This window comes from Antechinus flavipes, chromosome 5, assembly GCF_016432865.1.
Source record: "Antechinus flavipes isolate AdamAnt ecotype Samford, QLD, Australia chromosome 5, AdamAnt_v2, whole genome shotgun sequence".
Lineage (NCBI taxonomy): Eukaryota > Metazoa > Chordata > Mammalia > Dasyuromorphia > Dasyuridae > Antechinus > Antechinus flavipes.
In genome coordinates, this window is record NC_067402.1 from 257,527,335 (window position 1) to 257,550,790 (window position 23,456).

Sequence of the window (23,456 nt, forward strand, 5' to 3'; positions counted from 1 at the left end):
GAAAGTTGCATTCCATCAGAAGGAACCCAGGCAGCATTACTTTGCATTGTGAACTCTTCAAGAAACTGAAAATCTTGGGGCATAGAAATTGAATATCCTCTCATTGAAGGCAGGATTTTCAGATAGACAAGCCTGAGTAGTGAGCAGGTAATGAAGATAGTATATAAGAACAGAATTTGGACTTCTTATATGGAAATGTGTAACTTGAACTTTAATATTTAAACAGGGCTGAAAAAAAATCTGTTGTCTGACGTCTTGTGACTTTGATCAAGACTTTAAAAACAGAATGAATGGTAGAAAGATCTCAACTCCCTCTCACAGAAACACATAGATATATTTTGTATATAGACATTTGATTGGAAAATCCAGAAGATATAATTTGTAGGTAATTAATATTTATTTAATTTATTAATTATTCCTAGCAAATAATTAATAAAATGAGATAAGTGATACTTTCAGGAACCAAAAACACCTTCCTGGAAGACTTTGAGTATTTAAAAAGTCTTTGGAAAAAGTTGTGTGCTTGAGGATAGACGCCAACTCTGATGGTTTAACAATCAATGAGGGGGTAGACACATTAATGAGCAAAAAAATCTTCATTACCTCCTGTTCAGAACTTGACCTTTCCCAATAATCTGAACAAAAAAATCTAGTTCTACCTAGACCACCCTGTCTGGTTTTTCACTTTCCTAACTGAATCAGCCTCCATTCTAATGAAAGGTCCCAAGGATAAAGACTCATTTCTTAAAGGCAATATATCATGCAGATTGGATTCTGTTTGTAAAGTCTTTTAGTTGAGTGGCTTCCCACCCAAGATGAAAAAGTAGGTACCCCAAGGATTTGGGCAATCTCATCTATCAGCAGTGTCTTTCAGAGGCTGGCTGAGTGACCTACACAGGGATTGATTCCTTAATGAAGAAATAGAAAGGGAAAATTTTATCTTGTTTTATAATTGGTTATTAAGAGAAAAAAATCATTTCTTCCACACATGAATGTACATATGGGTAGTTATCCACCAATCCAGATAGCACAGAAAGTAGTAGACATAAAAGGGTATAGGTGATTATGAGCCTTTGCCTAGCACTTTCAAGAGACAATTTCCAAGTGGAGAGAGAGTCAGCAAGATTAACTGTATAAGGACTGGGCCTGTCAGTTCATTGGTAAAGGAAGCTCTCTACTGAGAACATTCCTTCTACTATTATAGGTCAGCATCTTTGCAATTTCTAGTCTGAGAGAATTGCCTAGAGTACTGACAGGTTAAGTGAGTTGCTCAACAACACATAGCCAGTATATATCCCACACAATATTTGAACCCAGAACTTCCTGATTTCAAGGCCAGCTCTCTATTTTTTACACCAGTGGTGTCAGAACTCTTTATCAATAGGGCCAAAATTCTTAAATGCTGTCCAAATCGTTTTAAAGTGTTATTGGGAAATTTTAATAAAAAACCCCATTAAAATGTAGATGACATTACTTTATCATTTTAAAAATCAGCATATGTTTGATTTTATTACTTATACCACCATTCTGCCAATATTAATGATAGTATTTTTTTAAGACTGAATCTTTCACCAAGGATAGAAATTTAGTAATTAGTGAAAAGTTTAGTTCCATTACTGATTGGCATAAATTTTTTAACCTCCTTGTTTTTCCAATCAAGTCTAATTCAGGTCTTAGACAGTGGTGGCCTTCTACTCCCAAGGACCTATCACAAAGGTACCAATTTTGGATATCTGATCAGCTTCACCTGTACTATAGCTCAGAACTCCCAAATTCAGGATATCCACTAACTTTAGTCTCCTCCAGTAGCAGGAATTACAGGCATGTGCCTAGCAATAACAAGTATATCGGTGATTATAATAAAACCCCTTAATTTGGTTTCATATTCATAGCTTAGTCATAAAGTACAAATATGTTAAATAGATCCATAAATAATAAGAACACTGAACTTCATGTTATATTTTTCCTTCAAAACTGAATTACTAACTTTTTTTAATTGAATTTATTTTATCTCTTCATGAAATCTTCTTTTGCAGTTTTATTTCATGAGAGCTGGTGGAAACAATGGCTGTTAGCTTGAAAGAAGTAACCTTAATAGTCAGTGTGGTTATAGCCTGCTATTGGAATAGCCTCTTCTGTGGTTTTGTTTTTGATGATGTTTCAGCAATATTGGACAACAAAGATTTACATCCTTCTACACCTTTAAAAAACTTATTTCACAATGACTTCTGGGGAACCCCTATGTCTGAGGTAAGTGTTCTTGGTAGTGCTTTTAATTTTTTTTTCCTGCTTCCCCTACTCTTAAGTCGTCTCAGAAATTGATATTAAAAAAAAAAAATGTTCAGTGAGTTATTGATGCATTCTGTTGACAAGAACCAGGAGATATAACCATGTTGGGTGCCTTTTATTTTTAACCAACGTGGTTCATTTCTTGATCAGATCATCTTGGGATTTATATGGATAAAAATCAGTATGTTTTTGAACAAAAGAGTCTATGATTTCCTTACTTTATACTTTTCATTTTGGGGAATTAGGCAAATTTGGGGTAGATTTCTCCCTGTTAGAAATTATTGAGCCACCTTTGTTTAGTCTTCCTATGTATTTTAAGCTAATATATTATATACATGTTTGCCAGAAAAGTGAATCACCATCATCTGATGATGAAATCTGTTCACAGGCTCCAGCCTTGTAGTATGAAATAAACAAAAAGAGCAGGAGCAGGAGGGAAAACCAGAAGTATACTTCCTTTTCTTTAAGGTGCCTTACTTCTGTAATTATTAACTTACCTATTCTGCCCCAGCATCTCCATGCATAAGGTCTACTGTCTACCCTAAAAAGTTGTTAGTCTAAGATGTAAGATATATGTAGATGACTTCTGAAGTCCTTTCCAAGTCAAAATCTGTCATCCTGTGATCAAATTAAATACCTAATTCAGAAATTACCTCAGAAAAACCTCATGCTGTATAATTATCATCATTAAGGAACACAACTTTGGAATTATATGTCTGGTCTGAATTGTACCTTTGTCATTCTAGATAGAGATAATAAGTTAAGCTATAGTGTGCTTTTATATTTATCAATATAGATTATGTACATATATTAAAGGTTATCTTATTGTTATAGATTCAGGTGTTTTATTCACCAAACATAAATATAAAAGAGAATTCTGTAGTAAGAGAAACTTATGTGATATTAGTAAAGAATTAATAGAAGAAGTTACAAATGGATTTTATTTCAAACCTTCCATAGGGCCAGAGTATCCTGATAGTGGATGTACCCTTCCCCAAATTTATCACTATTTTTTTTAGTGAGCTGGGCTTCTCTAAGATGTCACAAACTTTTTATTTTTTTCCTCAAATATGATCTCACTTTCCTCCCTCCTTATTTCAAATCGGGTGATTCAATTTTAGTATATGCTGTTTTCCAAGTCAAATCAAAATTTTTATCACCAACAACTATCCCCAATCTTATTAGCAAATAGAATATTTAATCATACATTTAAAATTGGGGGTCCAATCAATGCCATATTTAAAAATCTTGATAATTTTTCCAATATAATTTGATTTCTTTGTAGTTCTATTATTTTGTGCATTATTTCATTTTATGCATTCTGAGAAGGGATCCTTAGATTTCATCAGATGACCAAAGGAGTCTGTGTCATAAAAAAGGCCAGTGTAGCAATTGCTTGAATCATAGTATTGGTAGTGTGAGTAGATTCACAGATAATCTAGTCCAATTCCATAATTTCATTAATGATGCAATTGAGGCCTAGAATTGGTTATAAGTTTCCAAAACAATATCATATGGGTAATAAGTAGTGGAGTTGGGATTTAAATCCATCTCTTTTACAAAATCTTTTTAGTCCTTGGCTTAATGGTAAATTTGGTTAATTGTATTATTTTGTTTTCTCACAATGCCATTAACAATCAACAGAAATTTATTAATCAATTACTGTTAAGCAGTGTGTGTTAGGGGTACAAATATAAAGAATGAAATAATCTCTATTCTCACTGATCTTGCAGGATAATAGAAAAAGGATATACTTAGATATTTATTATTACTTATCTGAAAAGTGAGGATCATAAAGGATATTTTATTTTCTAATCATTTTGTTGAAATAATAAACAGTTTATTACAATCAAGAATTAATTGCTATATTTAGGCATTTGTTTTAAAAGTTTATATAAGCCTCAAAATTAATCCCCATATATTAAACTTACTTGTTTGAATTAATTCTTGTACATATACCGCATAATGACATTTATGAAAGTATTCAACTTCATACTCCAAGTAATGTTTACATAAAGCAACACCATTTACTTTAGGGCCGTATTATTTTACTATGTTGCTGTTTGTCTGTAGATCTCTCTTTTCTGTACCTAGAACATTTTATTTAATTCATTCTATCTCCTTTTAGAAATTGAACTATCTGGCTGTCTTGATTTATATATATATAATGCATCCACAATGCATAGAAAGTCTTCCTCCTTACCCTAAATTGTCATTCCAAGAGATAAATAGTGCCTAATATGTGTAATTTTTTGTGTTAGGCACTAGAAACTGCTTGACAAATGCTTCATCTAATTTGACCCACATTTCTCCACTCCATATCTGGTAAAGGGGAATTTCTATTTTGCTCACTTTGAAAAGGAAAAAAAAACAAACTTCTAAATAACTTAGCTTTCTACCTGAATTTTCATATCCTAAGAAAAATTTAGGTTATATCAGTGATGATTTGCTTTAAATCATTATATTCTTGACTTTCCTTAGCTTGAGCTAAGGAATAAAGTAAGTATAAGTGTCTTTGAATATTTGAATGTAATGGTTATGATATATGTAGATTTGAAATCAAGATTAAATAATTATTGAATATATTTTTTTCTCTTTTAGGAAAGAAGTCACAAATCTTATCGTCCTTTAACAGTATTGACATTTCGTTTAAACTATCTATATAGTGAATTAAAACCAGTGTCTTATCATTTGCTAAATCTCATTTTTCATGCTGTGGTTAGTGTGGTCTTCCTTAAAGTCTGCAAATTATTTCTGGACTCCAGGAGTAGTATAATTGCCTCTTTGATGTTTGCTGTGCACCCTATACACACAGAAGCGGTAGGTAAACCTAAAAATACATTTAAAAAAAAATCCTCATGGATGATTCTTTTCTTCTTTGAAACTTAAAAGTGAATTTCTTGTAGCATTTTACCTTTGTAGGATAATATAAGTATTTCTTCAAGAAATAAAAACTAAAATGACATGTAGATGTTACTTAAGGAAACTGAAATGATAGTCTCTAAATTGGTATAATTAGAGGAAAATTTCTAGGTAAAGTAATGAATTTTTACATGCTACATTTTAATGTAAATAAAATCTTTAAAATTGGTCAATATAATTTAATTTATTCAAACATGAAAACAACAGGCATGTTTTATATATATAATGTAGTCAATTTCATTTGCCTGATATTCTTGAACAGTAAGTATATAAAATAATTTTTCAGTTCAGCAGTGGTATGTTCTGAAAATGGGGTGAGCATTCTAAAAATTATCCTGATTGTTATTATTAATGTTTTCTAGACTACTATTTAACTGGGTATTGAAGAGACCATATATTAGATAATAGTGAACTTGGGATGGTTCTTGTTATAAGAAACAAAAGAGCTCCACTGATTAATTGATGAATTCAGGGAAGATTTATTTTACTTTCTTGCAAAAATGGGTAGTTAAGTGAGTAGACACACCATTGAAATTCGAAAGGCTACATTTTATTTCCTCCCCTGAAGCACAATTCCCTCCCTTGATTCCCCATTAATTGGATGTTTCAGAAGCTATACGATTTGCATCTCCACCCCACATTACAAAGCCAATTCCTGCTCCCAAAGAGCTTACATTCTAGCAGGGAGAATGTACTGGAGAGGGCTAAGGGCTAAGAAGTAAAGATTGTTTTCAAATCTCAGGCCTTCATCCCTGATTACAAATCAGCCCCTACCCCCAATGAACTTATCTTCTAAAAGGGGAAGATAAACCTTCACTTTTGATTATTGTTTGATGTCTTTGTAGGTTTCCGTTTTCTGATTTGTTTCATTTTTTCCAATTTGATTTTTATAGCTGTGGAAACCAAAATGCCCATCTATTTCTCACATTGCTCTTATCCAGCAACTTCTGCCTCTGCAGATAATAAGTAGAGCATATTGGCTTAAATATATTAAAAATTGATTCATATCTTTAAAAAAATTTATTGGGTTTTTAGTTACTAATGCAAATCTTAATCATCAAGCATTGATTAAGCACTTCATGTGCTAGTGACTGGGTTTACAAATAAAATAGTTACTCTAGTAGTAAAATAGCAAATGACTTTTAAAATTAATAGAAGTCTCATCTTTTTCTAAATTTAAAAAAAGTTATTATTTAAAATCTCTCAAGTCAATATAGTAACTTCTTTAGAATCAGCATTAGGAATTCATTCACCAATATAGATCTTAGATTTCAGTTCTGGTGGCATCAGAGATTAGAACTCAGTTAGACAGCTAATAAGTGTTTAAAGCCCAGCACTTTCTTCATTGCCAGAGAAAAATAATTAACAAATATACTATTGTAATTCCTATTCAGATTAATTTTACTTAGAAAACTATTAGACTTGAAATCAAACTTCATTAAATTGCTAATTTTTATTTGGCCTTGAGTGATCTCTAGTCCTTAATGTCTAATTACTGTTTATGGGGGAAGTGGTACTTTGAATTGGAGCCCGAGGGTCTAAGTGAAATAGTTCTGTTGTTTAAAAAACCAAACCCATCAACCACATAGTTGTTAATTCTCCTCTAAAAGTAGCCTATAAAAAGTTTTTGTTAGTTTTTTAGAAGAGATCTGCCCAAGCCATAGAATGAATCTTACCCCTGATTGAATTGAATCCTTAGGGGCGGACTGTAGCTCTTTCTGGTGGTATTGAGTTAACTCAGGTTTCTTCAACTGTGTTACGATGGTTTACAATTAAAAGCTTAATTCCAGTTACTCATCTGTAAAATGAAAGACTTGCAGTAAGTGCTCTCTGGTGTCCGTTTCATCTCTAACAGTCTGGATTCTGTCTATGAAGATAGTGTCCTGGACTTGGGAATCAGAACTGAAGTTAAAACTTCTCCATCTATTTTAGCTGTGTGACTGTGGGCAAGTTAAGCCTTTCAAGCCTCATTTTTTTCAAATGTAAAATGGAGATTTTATATACACACAAACACATAAGTACACTACCTCACCATGTTACCTGAAGGAAAACAAATCTTAAAGCTATTACATCAGTGTAACTCATTAATGTTTTCTTTTACATTTCTCTTGAGCTGAAAAATCAGAGTAACCAAACTTGCAGAACTATGTCTAATGAAAGATCTGTGTTCTGTAATTTGATATATTCACTTCCTTGATTCAGTAAGTATTTATTAAGTACAGTGCTGGAATCTTTGGTGTGTGGATTTTGTAATCTGCTGAGGGGCCTTTGGTACTTCTAATTTTCTTCGATGAGAATATTTTGGGGAAATTGGCCTGGAAAGTGAGGTGTTATTTGCTAAAATGATATTATAATACAGTAATGCTATTCATTTGAGAGTAATGGAAGAAATATTTAACAGTGTTTCAAAGACTTAATTTATACTATTATATCTCATTTGAATCAAGAAGATTATTTCTAAAGAGTTGAATGGAGTAGGGCTGCTCATTGAAACCTAAATTTAATTTTCTTAAAAAAGAAAGAATCCTTTCTTATTTTGGATAATGATTACTAATTTTTTTTTAGTTCAAATTTTTGTATTAGATTTTCTTAAGTACAAAGTGCATCTGTGAATAGAATCACATGCAATAAAACTTTTTTTTTTTTTTTGCTAGCTTTAATCTTGGGTTGTTATGTTTTATGTTCCAGGGAAGATTTCTATGTGTGTTAAAAATACTCAAAAAAGGATGGAAATTCGTCCCTAATATAGTAGTTAAATCTTAAAGATGTATTTAAATCTAAAATATTTTAGACTGGAATAATTTGAATAAATTGAAGTTATGGACATTTGCCACATGAGGGCACTCAAAGAGTATTAACATTTTTGGCATTCTAATTTTTTTGGAAAATTCAGTATTTGAGGCATTCCTTATTAACTAAAATTTTTTTTATCTTCCTTTCTATTCTAGGTAACAGGTGTTGTAGGAAGAGCAGAACTTTTATCATCAATCTTTTTTCTAACTGCATTTTTGTCATACACAAAATCTAAAGGTCCAAATAATACCATAGGTAAATGTCTACCCTTTCTTTGACTGTAGAATAGTAAGGAAAAGTATTTTGTAGACGGATATAAGAATTATTTTAACACACACACACACTGCTTTTGGATTTATCATTAAAATACCAGGAATACTATATTTTCAGTGGAGAATGCATATCAGTGTTATATTTATTTTCTTAAAATAAAAATTTGTGATACATAGAAATGTCCTATGATTTAAATGCTTTTGTTTATTCCCAGCTTTTCTTTAAAAATATCTCTATTTGGTGCAATTAATTTAACCGTTACTGGTTTCCTTTAACCATGATACAAAAGTAATAATGGTAGCACATCTCTGATGGAGTCTTATTGATTCTTCAAAGATCTGCTTCAAAATTCTTCAAAAAAAACCCATAAATTAAAATGTGTAAAGAAAAATTCACTTTAGGTTTGCTTCATATGCTTATTAACAACATTTTTTATTTCAAACTGGCCTTCTAATATTTAATGTCCAACATATTCAGAACATTGTAATCTTTTCAGAAGTTATATACTTGCAGAATACAAAACGATTTTGTGATTATATACTGCAGAATGTCAGGCATTTGAAAGGCAAATTTGAAGGATTCTGATGTTGTCTGTACTTTTGAATTAGCCATGCCACTATCATTTCCTTAGTTTGGGTAAATAATAAAGAATAGTGTGTAAAATAAGGTTAGAACCATACGGTTTTAGAGCTGGAAGGGATATTAAGGCTAGAAAAATTATTAAGCATATAAAATGGTTATGGTAAATCCAATTCACCTTCATACCAATGAAATCACAGATATTTGAAGGAAGTTTCATATTTCTAGAATTTTCACTAGGAATGTACTTAAACTGATTTTATTTATAGATGAAGAAACTGAAGCCCAGAGTAGTAAAGTAATTTAATCAGCATTAGATGATAGTGAGAATCCGACAAAGACCCAGATTTAACAACTATAATTCAGGCAAACAGGTAAAAATACTCAGTTTTTGCAGAATTATATAGAATTTTAGCTATATGATGTGGCCATACAACAATGAATTTATCTAATGTCATAGTATACCATGTTAGTCAGACATTCTTGATGTGCAATCAATAATTGGTCAATAAACTAGAGTAACCAAAGTAATTTCTTTGTGTGTCATTCTCTTGGATCCCTTTGGAATGCCACTGCTTCTTGATGCTCTCCCTTTTGTTAAATCATAAAGGTGTCATTATAGAAACTGAATTTGCCATTCTCATTTCTTCTCCTTCACCTGTTCCTATGTTGTCCTCTTCCCTGAAGATTACTTCTGTCAAACAAATTTTGCTTTGTCTTAATACATTTTATTTTTGGTTTAAATCATTTGTTTCTGGATATGTACCCCATGCTATATAACTCTGCACCTTCCTTTCAGAGGAAGTTTAAGAAAGTTAATCCCAAACTGATATAATAATTATGCAACATTCTGTCCTATATCCTGCTCTGTAAAGAAAATATTAACTTTTTATTCACTTCCTTTAATGGTCTTTTTTTACATTGCTGTATAAATTATGTTGGTTCCTTTGATTATTTCACTATATCTTTTTGTCCTGTCTCTTCCAAAGTTTTGCTGAATATTTGCTCTTTGTCATTTCTCATTTCACAATAATTTTCTATTACATTGACTTAGTACAGTTTGTTGAGTCATCTATCAACAGTGGACAGTGGAAGTTTGGTTGCACTTCTTTGCTACCCAAAAAAAAAAAAAAAAAGGTAGCACTTGGAATATTTTAGAACATGTTAATCCTTTCTTTTGCTAACCTTATTATGATTTGTGCCCAGCAGTGGAATCATTTGATCAAAAGCAGATATTTCTAAAATTTTTGTTTTTTTCCATATTAATATGTCTAGACCTGTATGAGATTCTTTCCTCTAATAAATCTGCTCAGTTATGGCAGCCTAATTTTCTTCACTGGCAGTGGAGGAGATTAAGTGTTCTTATTTTAGAGTTGTGCTGGGGCACTGAGAGTTTAAGTGATCAGCCAGTTTATATGGCAGTATTTGAATAAACTCAGTCCTTTGCTGCACTAATCTCCTCTGAAATTTAGATTAGAAGTGCAGTATAGTTAACATTTCTGACCAAGTTAAAATGAAGAATTCTCATAAAAATGAAATACATACACATTTTAAACAAGAAGGTTTGGGGGACAGTATGCTACATAGGGCTCAAAAATTTTGTTGAGGACTTTTACATTAATCAATAATAGCAGTCAAGTCTAATTTATTCTGATGCTGTTATGAGATTATTTCATAAATTATTTTTGTTCCTTATAGTATGGACTCCAATTGCATTGACTGTGGTTCTAGTAGCTATTGCCACGTTATGTAAAGAACAAGGGGTCACTGTCGTGGGGATATGCTGTGTCTATGAAGTGTTTATAGCACAAGGAGTAAGTAGCAATCTAAACTTTTGCATTCTTTCTTTTCTTTTTTTTTACAGTTCAGTTAAATTTTGTGTACTATTTAATACATAGGATTCAACTTTTTTTCTGTTTGCTTTAGAGGCAAAATAATTTTAATTACTATTTTTAATAGAAAATAAGCCGGGCTTAATATTTTAAAATAGGAATTATTACCCTTTTCTTTACCAATTCTGAAAATTATTGATATGATTGTTAAAATCAATTTCAAACCAAAGGCTTATTATATAAAATATAGTTATTATTGGCCTTAATTATTTTGTTTTGTATTTGCAGACTTAATGTATCTCATTTTAAAATTTCTGCCCGTTTCTCACAACATCTTTCTGAATTTGTGTTTAGCCTAGTGTTTAATGTTTTAAGTTTGTTTTTGAACTAAGCTAACTATTTAATACATTTTCTTTTCACCAGTATACCTTGCCATTATTATATACTACTGCTATGCAGATTCTTCGTGGAAAGGGCAGTATTCCTTTTTCTCTGCTGCAGATACTGCTAAAACTTATTGTTTTAATGTTCAGCACACTGTTGCTTGTGGTGATTAGAGTCCAGGTTATTCAATCTCAGCTTCCAGTATTTACAAGGTAAAAGCCATACTAAGAAGTTTATGCTTTGGGAATTTTGTGATAGATTACTTAACTATAAATGGTCAGATATTTCAGAAACACTTAATTTTATCCCAACATTGTGTCACTGTCTATTCTTTAAAACACTAGTCTTTATAGCTTAGTCTTATTGTAATATTTGAGTTACTGTAAATGAAATACCATTAGACAAACTGGCATTATAAGCAAGAATTATATTTAATAAAGACTCCTGTGTAATTGTAATGCTGTACCATTATTTTAAAAAAGCCTTATGCTTTATAATTTAATCAATTAAGTATACTAAATAAAATACATGGGAGGCAACGGAGTCTAATTGATAAAGTTCTAGACTTGGGAGCTTTTACTGTTTTTCATCTTAACTGTTTGACCATGAGCAAGTCACTTATCTCCAAGCCTTAGTTGCCATATCTATAAAATGGATATGATAATAACTCATAGGGTTATCTTGAGGTTTAGATTAGATCATTATATAAGCATTTGGCAAACCTAAAAGCCATATGTAAATGTTATCCAATGGCATTATTCTAGGAGTTGTATCCTGGGTTGTGATTTTTCAGCATCAGAGATAATATTTATCTTGGGTTCTAAGTAGGCTTCTAGCTGCAATATTTATTAATATTAGCATATTTTAAAGTTAATCTTTTTGATAATTTTTATTTAAGAGAAGCTTTAGGTATTCATTTTTTTTGTTTGTTTTAACCAAAAAGTTTGAAATAACAATATAACTGATAAGATTATGGTTTCTCATTGATTTAGAAAATAACCTTTTAGATTATTAGTTAGGATTAAGATTTTGTTTTAATTCTTACTTATATACTTTGTTATGAATTCTTTAAAATTTAATTTCAAAATTTTTTTCTCTCCCCTCATCCCTCTAGGTTTGATAATCCAGCAGCTGTAAGCCCAACTCCTACAAGGCAATTGACTTTTAACTATCTCCTTCCTGTAAATGCTTGGCTTCTGTTTAATCCCTCAGAACTGTGCTGTGATTGGACAATGGGAACAATACCACTTATAGAGTCCTTTTTAGACATACGAAATCTTGCCACATTTGTTTTCTTTTGCTTTTTGGGATCACTATTAGTATTCAGTGTTCGATATCCTGGTAATTCTTCAAAGACTGTGTTAATGGTAAGAAATTCTTTCTTAGTAATAGTTTCATTTTTAAAAGTATTATATTGCTTATTTTTAGTGACATTTAAAACAGTTTAAGCAAAACTACATTAAAGCAGATGATTTGTGAAAAGGGTGTTTTTAACATTCCCTTTTATTTTTTAAATTGTAATTTCATGAAAGTAAATGCATTGTTTTAAAATTTGTATCCCTTTCAATTTTGAGGGGTGTTTTACCTATAAAACTGTGTCAGGTGTTTTGTTTCTTTGTCATTATTGTTTTTCCATTACTACACATTTACAAAAATTCATGAAGATCTTTCAGTTTTATTTATGTATTGTATTACTCCTATAGAATTAAAAAGGTTGATTAAAAGCCATCTGTTTTATAAATTCTGAAGCAAAGAGAAAAATTAAGTTTTATCTCAAATCTTTTGAGGCCATCCCTACTTTTGATTCACTCACTTAGCTACTCTAAATAATAACAAATAGATGAGGATGCAAAAGTCTTTAGAGAGAGTAAGGATTAAATGTATTTCATAGTACAAAGTTTTAGTATAACCATATGGTTATTCCAAGTAGTTAAGAAATATAATAGATAACTCTCATGTTTTCCTATTAATCATTCTGTGCTCATTTGTTGCTGTTCCAGTTTTTTTTTTGGTAACTACTCTTTGTCAGTCATCAATTCCTTGATGCAAAGTAATGTGTTAAATGTTTCAAGTTTTTGAGATTTAATAAGGAACTTTGTGTGCTTTAATGTAGAGATAGAAACATATGCTATTCTTAATTTTTGTTTTTAACAAAAGTCTATAGAAATGGATGCATAGAAAACCAGTGAAACTGGATTCTGAATAGTTCTATAATTCAGGTTGAATCTGGTGTAATCCTCAATTTAAATTTTCATTGAATATGTAACGCGCGCGCGCGCACACACACACACACACAGAGTAGAAATTACAATTTCTACATTTTTAGTAATTATACCTATTTATTCCTAAACAGAATTCTCCTTGAATAGTCTAACATTAGCAAAAGTTGTAGAAGTGTATTCACTTGGTTCAATGCATTCGGTTATAGTACGAAGCTAGACTTCACTCTCCAGGTAGTCTTAAGGTTTTCTTAGACCTGGTAATATTCTTACTTTTGTTTCAGTTAGTTTTATAATAATTTTCATGTGTAACTCTTCCACATTATCATTATACTTTTTCAGTCACTACATCATTTAAGTCAGCTAAAAAGGAGATAGGTTTGGATGTTTAATTAGTCTAATTGAATTTACCAAAATTTCTGGGTATTTTTCTTTATAGGCATTATGTTTAATGGCATTGCCATTTATTCCTGCATCAAACCTCTTTTTTCCAGTTGGATTTGTGGTTGCAGAGCGAGTATTGTATGTACCAAGCATGGGATTCTGTATTTTAGTTGCTCATGGATGGCGGAAATTATCCAAAAGAAAGTAAGTTAAGATTTTAGTTCAATTTGATGATTATCAATCATAGAACCAAATCAGACAGACTCAAGTATTTCAAAGTAGATGTGTGGGTGTACTAGAATTATTCTTGTTTTGGGGTTTTATCTTGATAGTTGTCTTTTTAAATTCTCCTTTCAATCTTTTTTTAATCCCTTCCTTTTTTTTTTTTTTTTAATCTCTTTTTAAATATTTGCTTCATTCACCTCTGTTGCTTGTTCTGTCAGTTTTGGAGATCTTTTAGCCTCTCTAGTAATTGTTTATATTAGACTCTGTCATATGAACTGACCATTGACTGATGTATATATTATGGACATAATAGAGGCAAAACATCTGGGGAATCCCAACTCTAAAGATCATATACTCTAATTCTCTCATTTTACAAAGGAAGAAACTGATGACAAGAAAGACTCTGGACTCTGAATAGTTCCATAATTCAGGTTGAATCTGGTGTTATCTTCAATTTAAATTTTCATTGAATAAGTAGCATACACACACATTTATTTGCCTAAGGTCACACGTCAGTCATAAGTTATAGTCAAAATCTTACAATAAATTACCTTTCAAATCAAATATGGGTATTCTTGGAAAAAGTATCTATGTGTTTAATAATTGGAACCTATCTTATTCCAATTCAACCTCCCTAGTCCCTCTAACTAGCATTCCTGGTTTGGTATTACTTCCCGATTTATCCCTGCTTACAGCTCCTTCTTTGGACCCTTTTTAGTGGCCTCTTGTCTTCTAGGTCTGTTGACATACTGAACTTTGAAGTCCACTAAAATGCAGACCTTCTTCACACAAATTCTTGCCAGATTATAGTGTCATCCATTCTGTAATTGTGCGGTAATGTTTTGAAGCCATGTACACAACGACTCTATTACATTTCATCACTCTAACTTATTGAGATCCTTTGGATAGTTTTAATTCCTGAATTTGTTATCCAACATGGTAATTATTTTGCCAGCTTTCCACCATCTTCAGACTTTGCAAGCTTGTCATCTGTCATCATCCAATAAAGACTTTGAACAACAAAGGCCAAAGACCAGATTCCTAGGATAATATAGAACTCTGCTTATAGATTGATATTAATCTTACACTATTCTGCTTTTTATCCTTCAAAGAATTCTGAATCCTAATAACTCATATATTTTAATCTTGTCTACAGGAATAGCATGAGAAACTTTATCACCTGCCTTACTCTTTAATCCAGGTTTCCCATATTTTAGACTTTTCCCAGTAACTACTCTTGTAATCATGTCAAGAAATCCATAAATGACATGAGAGAGACACAAATACATTGATTAAAAATCCCTACTAATAAAAAGCTGACATTAAAGTGGGAGTGTATGTGTTGTGTATATACACATATATATAGTGTGAATAAATGTAAAGGAAGTAAAAGCAAATATATACAAACTGTTTATTGAAAGGATAAACTGGATTTGATAAAACATATTGGCTTTTTATGATTACTGCATCTCAAAATGAACTAAAACCAATCTATATATTAAAAATAACATTATAAAGACAAACAACTAATCAACACAGTGACCTATCCTAGTTCCAGAGGACTTTGGTGAAATATGTTTCCCACCTTCTGATAGAATGATAAACTCAGCACAAATTGAAGCTTTTTTGTTTTGTTTGGGATTTTTTGATTTTGGACATGGACAGAATAGGAATTAGTTTTACTTGATGATACATATTTGTAATAGGAGTTTTGTTTTTCATTTTTGAGAAGGTGACTCTTTGTAAAAATAAAATTTAATTTAAATAATAATTCACCATTTCTCCAAGCATTCACAAAAGTCCTAGAATTTATCTGAATCAAATTCAAGGTGACCAGTCTATCATGTGACTATGGAAGCAATGTTTTTCACATGTAATCTTCTAGCAACTTTACAAGCCACCAACCATTTTGGAGAGTAATTTAGAACTGTACTCAAAAAGTTATCAAATTGTGCATACCCTTTGATCTAGCAGTGTTTGTATTGGGTTTCTATCCCAAAGAAATCTTAAAGGAAGGAAAGGGACCCACATGTGCATTAAAAATGTTTGTGGCAGCCCTTTTTGTAGTGGCAAGAAACTGGAAACTAAGTAGATGCCCATCAGTTGGAGAATGGCTGGATAAGTTATGGTTTATGAATGTTATGGAATATTATTATTCTATAAGAAATGATCAGGAGGATGATTTTAGAGAGGCCTGAAGAGACTTACATGAATCAATGCTAAGTGAAATGAGCAGAACCAGGAGATTATTGTACACTACAATATCATTATTATCAATTCTAATGAATATGACTTGTAATGATGGTGTATTTAAAATCAGCCGAAGTCAGGAATTCAGGTTAAGGGAAAAATCTTCAATCTTTATTGAAGTGAAGAGGTGAATAAGGATTGCGATAGCAATATGGGCAAGAAAGATTGCAATAGCAATATGGGCAGCTGCTACAGGAAGCCAGCTAGCAGAGAGGGATCTGAGCTGAAAGGTCGTCGCAATGGCAAAAGGAAGCAGTCTCTCCTCCCCTTCCTTTTCCACTCCCCTGCCTCCACCCACCAAAATCATCATTTCCTATACAACACATCAGGACTTGCACAAAGAGTGGGCGGGGGCCTTTCTTTCTCTAAGCTTATATATTAATAGAGTATGGTCCAATTACTATTTAGCTTCATGGGCTTGGGACCTCAGTGCATCACCTCAAGCCTCAGCCCATTACAATGACTCATTCCAACAATGAGATGATTGATACTAGTTCCAATGATCCTGTGATGATAAGAGCCATCTACACCCAGAGAGAGGACTGTGGAAATTGAATGTAGATCACAACATAACATTCTCACTCTTTTTGTTGTTGTTTGCTTGCATTTTGTTTTCTTACTCATTTTCTTTCCTTTTTGATCTTATTTTTCTTGTTCAGCAAGAGAATTGTATAAATATGTTTACACATATCGGATTTAACATGTATAATATATATTGGATTGCCTACCATCATGGGGAGGGAGTGGAGGAAGGAGGGGAAAATCTGAAACACCAGGCTATGCAATGTTGAAAAATTATCTGTGCATATGTTTTGAAAATTAAAAGCTTTAAAAAATTAAAAAAACAAAACAAACTTTACAAGCCATTAGCATTAGATCAGCAATTATATCTCATAATTCTTAGTTCTAGTTTGTGTAGGCATTGTGAATTGTACTTACTGAGAAGACCTACATATTCTGCTATACTCTTATTTATCTTGGTTTTCTGAATTCAGAATTATAGAATGTCAAGAGCTTAGAAATCCAGTCTAAACTCATTTTACAAAGTTGATGAGATGACTTGCTTGTGCAGTTAGTTATAAGAGTCAGAATTTGGATTCATACTTTCTGATTGCAGGTCCTTTAGAATCTTCCATTTTTATTCTATTCTTGAAAGTCTAAACATTCGTTCTCCTTGAAAGAGAAAAGAGAAACAAAGATTGAGCAGTTCTGACTTTCCTTCATTTTGTATAATCACATACTAAGAAATGTCCCATTAGTAGTATATAGTTGCATATTATTGAAGTCACTCTAAGAAATGTCTCCAGGCCTTTGGTCTTCCTTTCTACAACAATCTTTTAAAATAAAAACCAAACACCTTTTTTGATATTAATTTTTATTACTAGCCTTAGATCATTCTAACTTTTGTACTTTTTGACACCATTATTACAGTATCATGTACCACTTTTTTTTTATCTTTAGTGTTCTTTTGGATTATTTGTGATGTTTGCAAATGAGAAAATATTGATGTCTTGCCTACTGGCAGTTTCTAGGCCCCTTTGTATTTTGAATTAAGCAAGAGTCCCTCTAGGAAACGTTAATGGTTAAAATCCCTACCTTTATTCATTCTCATTTTATTTGGTGTCAACAACTTTTTTAAAGAGGTTGGGTTGTAATGGAATCCCAGTTATTATCTCATCTTTATCTTTCTGAAATGATCTTGAGTTACATGTGACCCTCTTGGAAGGCGCCTTTCCTTATTCTGTTTGCCTATGCTCTCAATCTCCGTGTCTCCTCTTAGGGTTACTCTATATATCCAGTCTTTTGCCAGAGCTGGTCAATTCTGCTGTCACAATATTTTCAAAGAAAGCCCCTCTTTTCTTATTCTTTATATATATCATAATTGTTGGCATATTGTTTCCTCCATTAGGATGCAAGGACTTTTTGTGTATGGCATGTATCCACACTTCGTGTGTGGCTTGTGTTGTTTGTTATTCGGTTATGTCAGTAATCCAGCTCTTCATGACTCCAGTTGGAGATTTTGGGGGAAAGATACCGGTGTCATCTGACACTTCCTTCTCCAGCACATTTTAAAGAAAAAAGAAAACTGGTTCAAATAAGGTTAAGTGACTTGATCAGGGTGACACAACTAGGAAATGTTTTAGACCAAATTTGAATTTAGGAAGATGAATCCAATTATTTACTCTGTTTAGGCACAAGTTTCTCTTTAATGCCATGCTGTGCTCTCCACATCCATAGTTTTCTGACTTAATTTGAAAAAAATATTTGTGATAACTAAGCACAAGATATCTGTGTAGTCTACAAACCTTTGACCTTTTTTTTTTTCTTGATACAATTCAAGCAATTATTAGGTACTTATTCTCTTCTGAATCCTTTGATAGGCATTGGGTAGTTACAAAAATCTTAAACCTTACAAAAACCTCCTAATAGGAGGATCCTAAACCTCAAAATATATTTTTCCAGCTTGTTCCACCTTCTTAATTTACATCAGTATATTCATCTTTAAGTTGTCACTGTGGTTAATGAAGTGGTCATTATAATATGTATATATGATGCATCTCAGTTTACAGAGAATCCCCACCATTAAAAAGGTAGAGGTTATTATCACCATTTTATATATTAAAAAGCTATTTTACATTATAATCTATCTTTAGCCATCTTAGTGTTTTTGAAAGCTTGGCTTAAACAGGGAGAAATTTTAATATATCTTAAATGTATTTATACTAAAAGGATAGATTTGAAAGTTAATTTCAGTATATTTAACTTTAGTCAATTTTTGGCCATTGTCTTTGCTGTAGAATAGATTTGAATTTGATATTTATAAATATAAAGATTTTCTTCAATTTCATAAAACAAAAAGTTGATGATTTATTATAGTGAAGCTTTTCATCATGTTGGAAATAATTGCATCTGAAGTCACTTCTAACTGAGGTTCTATGTAATTTTGATTCAATTTTTTTTTTTTAATAGTGTACTAAAAAAGCTGTCGTGGGTTTGTCTATCTATAGTGGTGATCACTCATGCCTTAAAAACACTTCACAGAAACTGGGACTGGGAATCTGAATATACCTTGTTTATGTCTGCCTTAAAGGTAGGTAAAGTGTTGTTCAATGTAATTGGAAAGCATATTTCAAAAGCACATTTGTGAAACATAATCAGCCTGCTTTTGTTTTGTTTTACTTTTGACTTAGTAATAGAAGAGATTTGTAAATTAGAGAGTTTATGGTGTGTTTTCACTCAGTCACCTACATTCAAGTACTCACTGTACCTGGTTCTGTGCTAAGCTAAGTAGGTATTGATCCTAAAGTACATATCCAGACCATATAGTAATCCTTTCTCATGTTAAGCAAAAAAATACATATATATGCTGGAATTAAAATAAGAAAATTTATTATTCATGGGTATATATTTAGAATATATATTTCATATATTACTTTCTGATATTAAGTTGAAAATAAAACACTTTCTGCCAATGAGTTAGAATTTAAAACTGAAAAGTTAATTTCAATAGTAATAGAAAATCAAAGTACAATTGAAAATCTGTTATTGGAATCCTTTGATTAAATGACAGTTTTGATATAATTAGTTTGTTAATATTTGGTGGATGGAAAATAACCACTAAAGTACTTTATTTGTATGCTATGAGTGCCTCAAGTAGAATAGGGCCAAATGGAAGATAACCACATAAACAGTAATAGGGTAAATGTATTTTTTTTTAATTATAACTTTTTATTGACAGAACTCATGCCTAGGTAATTTTTTTTACAACATTATCCTTTGCACTCACTTCTGTTCCAACTTTTCCCTTCCCTCCTTCCACCCCCTTCCCCAGATGGCAAGCAGTCCTATACATGTTAAATATGTCACAGTATATCCTAGATACAATATATGTGTGCAGAACCAAGCAGTTCTCTTGTTGCATGGGAAGAATTGGATTCAGAAGGTACAAATAACCTAGGAAGAAAAACAAAAATGCAAACAGTTTACATTCATTTCCCAGTGTTCTTTCTTTGGGTGTAATTGCTTCTGTCCATCATTGATCAATTGGAACTGAGTTAGATCTTCTCTTTGTCAAAGCAATCCACTTCCATCAGAATACATCCTCATACAGTATCGTTGTTGAAGTATATAATGATCTCCTGGTTCTTCTCATTTCACTTAGCGTCAGTTCATGTAAGTCTCTCCAAGCCTCTTTGTATTCATACTGGTAGTCATTTCTTACAGAACAATAATATTCCATAACATTCATATATCACAATTTACCCAACCATTCTCCAATTGATGGGCATCTATTCATTTTCCAGTTTCTAGCCACTACAAAAAGGGGTGCCACAAACAATTTGACACTTACAGGTCCTTATCCCTTTGGGATATAAACCCAGTAGTAGCACTGCTAGATCAAAGAGTATGCACAGTTTGATAACTTTTGGGGCATAATTCCAGATTGCTCTCCAGAATGTTTGGATTCATTCACAACTCCATCAACAATGCATCAGTGTCCCACTTTTCCCGCATTCCCTCCCACATTCATCATTATTTTTTCCTGTCATCTTAGCCAATCTGACAGGTGTGTAGTGGTAAGACAATCTCTTGATTGTCTTAATTTGCATTTCTCTGTTCAATAGTGATTTGGAACACTCTTTCATATGAGTGGAAATAGTTTCAATTTCATCATCTGAAAATTGTTCATATTCTTTGACCGTTTATCAACTGGAGAATGGCTTGATTTCTTATAAATTAGAATTAATTCTCTATATATTTTGGAAATGAGGCCTTTATCAGAACCTTTAATTGTAAAAATGTTTTCCCAATTTGTTACTTCCCTTCTAATCTTGTTTGCATTAGTTTTGTTTGTACAAAGGCTTTTTAGTTTGATGTAATCAAAATTTTCTATTTTGTGATCAATATTGATCTCTAATTCTTCTTGGGTCAGAAATTCCTTCTTCCTCCACAGGTCTGAGAGGTAAACTATCCTATGTTCCTCTTAATTTATTTATGATCTTGTTCTTTATGCCTAAATCATAGACCCATTTTGATCTTATCTTGGTATATGGTAAGTGTGGGTCCATGCCTAATTTCTTCCATACTAATTTCCAGTTTTCCCAGCAGTTTTTGTCAAATAATGAATTCTTATTCCCAAAGTTGGGATCTTTGAGTTTGTCAAATACTAGAGTGCTATAGTTATTGACTATTTTATCTTGTGAGCCTAACCTATTCCACTGATCAACTAATCTATTTCTTAGCCAATACCAAATGGTTTTGGTGACTGCTGCTTTATAATAGAGTTTTAGATTAGGTACAGCTAGGCCACCTTCATTTGATTTTTTTTTTCATTAATTCCCTTGAAATTCTTGACCTTTTGTTCTTCCATATGAATTTTTTTGTTATTTTTTTCTAGGTCATTAAAATAGTTTCTTGGGAGTCTGATTGATATGGCACTAAATAAATAATTAGTTTAGGGAATATTGTCATCTTTATTATATTTGCTTGCTCTATCCAAGAGCACTTAATATTTTTCCAATTATTTAAATATGACTTTATTTGTGTGGAGAGTGTTTTGTAATTTTGCTCATATAATTCCTGACTTTCCTTTAGTAGCTAGATTCCCAAATATTTTATGCTATCGGCAGTTATTTTGAATGGAATTTTTCTTTGTATCTCTTGCTGTTGGATTTTGTTGGTGATGTATAAAAATGCTGAGGATTTTTGTGGATTTATTTTGTAACCTGCAACTTTGATAAAGTTATGAATTATAGAAATAAAAGCTTTTTAGTAGAATCTCTGGGGTTCTCTAAGTATACCATCATATCATCTTCAAAGAGTGATAGTTTGGTTTTCTCGTTACCTATTCTAATTCCTTTAATGTCTTTCTCAACTCATATCGCTGAGGCTAGCATTTCTAATACAATATTGAATAATAAAGGTGATAGTGTTTCACCTTGTTTCACTCCTGATCTTACTGGGAAGGTTCCAGTTTTTCCCTATTACATATGATGCTTACTGATGATTTTAAATATATGCTCCTGACTACTTTAAGGAAAAGTCCATTTATTCCTATCCTCTCAAGTGTTTTTATTAGGAATGGATGTTGGATTTTATGAAATGCTTTTTCTGCATCTATTGAGATGATCATATGGCTTTTCTTAATTTGGTTATTGATATAGTCAATTATACTAATAGTTTTCCTAATATTGAATCAGCCTTGCATTCCTGGTATAAATCCTACTTGGTTATAGTGTATTATCCTGGGGATGATTTTCTATAATCTTTTTTCTAATATTTTATATAAGATTTTAGCATCAGTATTCATTAGGGAGACTGGTCTATAATTCTCTTTCTCTGTTTTCAACCTACATGGTTTAGGTATCAGTACCATGTCTGTGTCATAAAAGGAATTTGGTAGGACTCCTTCAATCCCTATTTTTTCAAATAGTTTGTATAACATTGACCCTCCCCCTTTCTTATGCCTTTCCCTACTATTTCTCTTTTCCCTTCTATTTAGCCTTCCCCTTTCTTTTTCCCCTTTTCTCTCCCACTTTTCTATAGGATGAGAGTTGTTTCTCGGTGAAACCAAATATATCTAACATTCTTTCTTTGGGCCATATCTGAAGAGAGTAAGATTCACACAATATCCATCACCTTCTCTTCTTTTGCCTCTTCCTGAGATGTAATTTCCCTCATTTTACCTCCACTTTCCCCTTTTTATTTTCTGTTACATGTTCATCCCCCTCCCTTTTTTCCCCTCAGATATTATAGGTTTCCTTTTCCTTTTTGTGAGATGTAGTACTTTCGCTTTTCCCTTTTTCTGGTACAATTTCCTTTCCATCTCTAGTTTCTTTTTTTATATTATAACAATAAAATCATATTAGACATGCATTCTCAATGTATTCCCATAACAAAAATGTAGTTCTCAAGAGGTTTTTTTTTTTCTTTTTACCTTTTTGTGCTTCTCTTGAATTCTCTTGAGGTCTTTTGACCTCTAAATTTGACCTCTTCTTCCCTGAAAGAAAATGGTTAGTTTAGCGGGATAATTTATTCTTGGCTGCATTCCAAGATTCTTCCGCCTTTCAAAATAATCAGATTCCAGGCCCTTAGATCCTTTAAAGTGGAAGCTGCTAGGTCCTGAGTAATCCTTATTGTGGCTCCTCAATATTTAATTTTTTCTTTCTGGCTGCTTGTAATATTTTTTCCTTTGTCAAATAGTTCTGAAATTTAGCTACAATTTTCCTTGGGGTTTTAATTTTGAGGTCTCTTTCAGGAGTGGTTCGGTGAATTCTTTCAGTGGTCATTTTACTTTCTGTTTCTA

The 23,456-nt window shown here is 31.9% G+C and overlaps 1 protein-coding gene across 1 annotated transcript in view; it reads left to right on the forward strand.

Annotated features, from left to right (window-relative positions):
* TMTC3 (transmembrane O-mannosyltransferase targeting cadherins 3) overlaps positions 1–23,456 on the forward strand; it is a 69,433-nt gene that overhangs the window by 26,769 nt on the left and 19,208 nt on the right. The window contains exons 3-10 of the mRNA XM_052001056.1: positions 2,037–2,250; positions 4,891–5,109; positions 8,160–8,259; positions 10,555–10,670; positions 11,112–11,284; positions 12,187–12,439; positions 13,731–13,879; positions 19,121–19,241. Coding sequence (XP_051857016.1) covers positions 2,065–2,250; positions 4,891–5,109; positions 8,160–8,259; positions 10,555–10,670; positions 11,112–11,284; positions 12,187–12,439; positions 13,731–13,879; positions 19,121–19,241 — 1,317 coding nt within the window. The 5' untranslated portion in view covers positions 2,037–2,064. The remainder of the gene's footprint in view (positions 1–2,036; positions 2,251–4,890; positions 5,110–8,159; positions 8,260–10,554; positions 10,671–11,111; positions 11,285–12,186; positions 12,440–13,730; positions 13,880–19,120; positions 19,242–23,456) is intronic.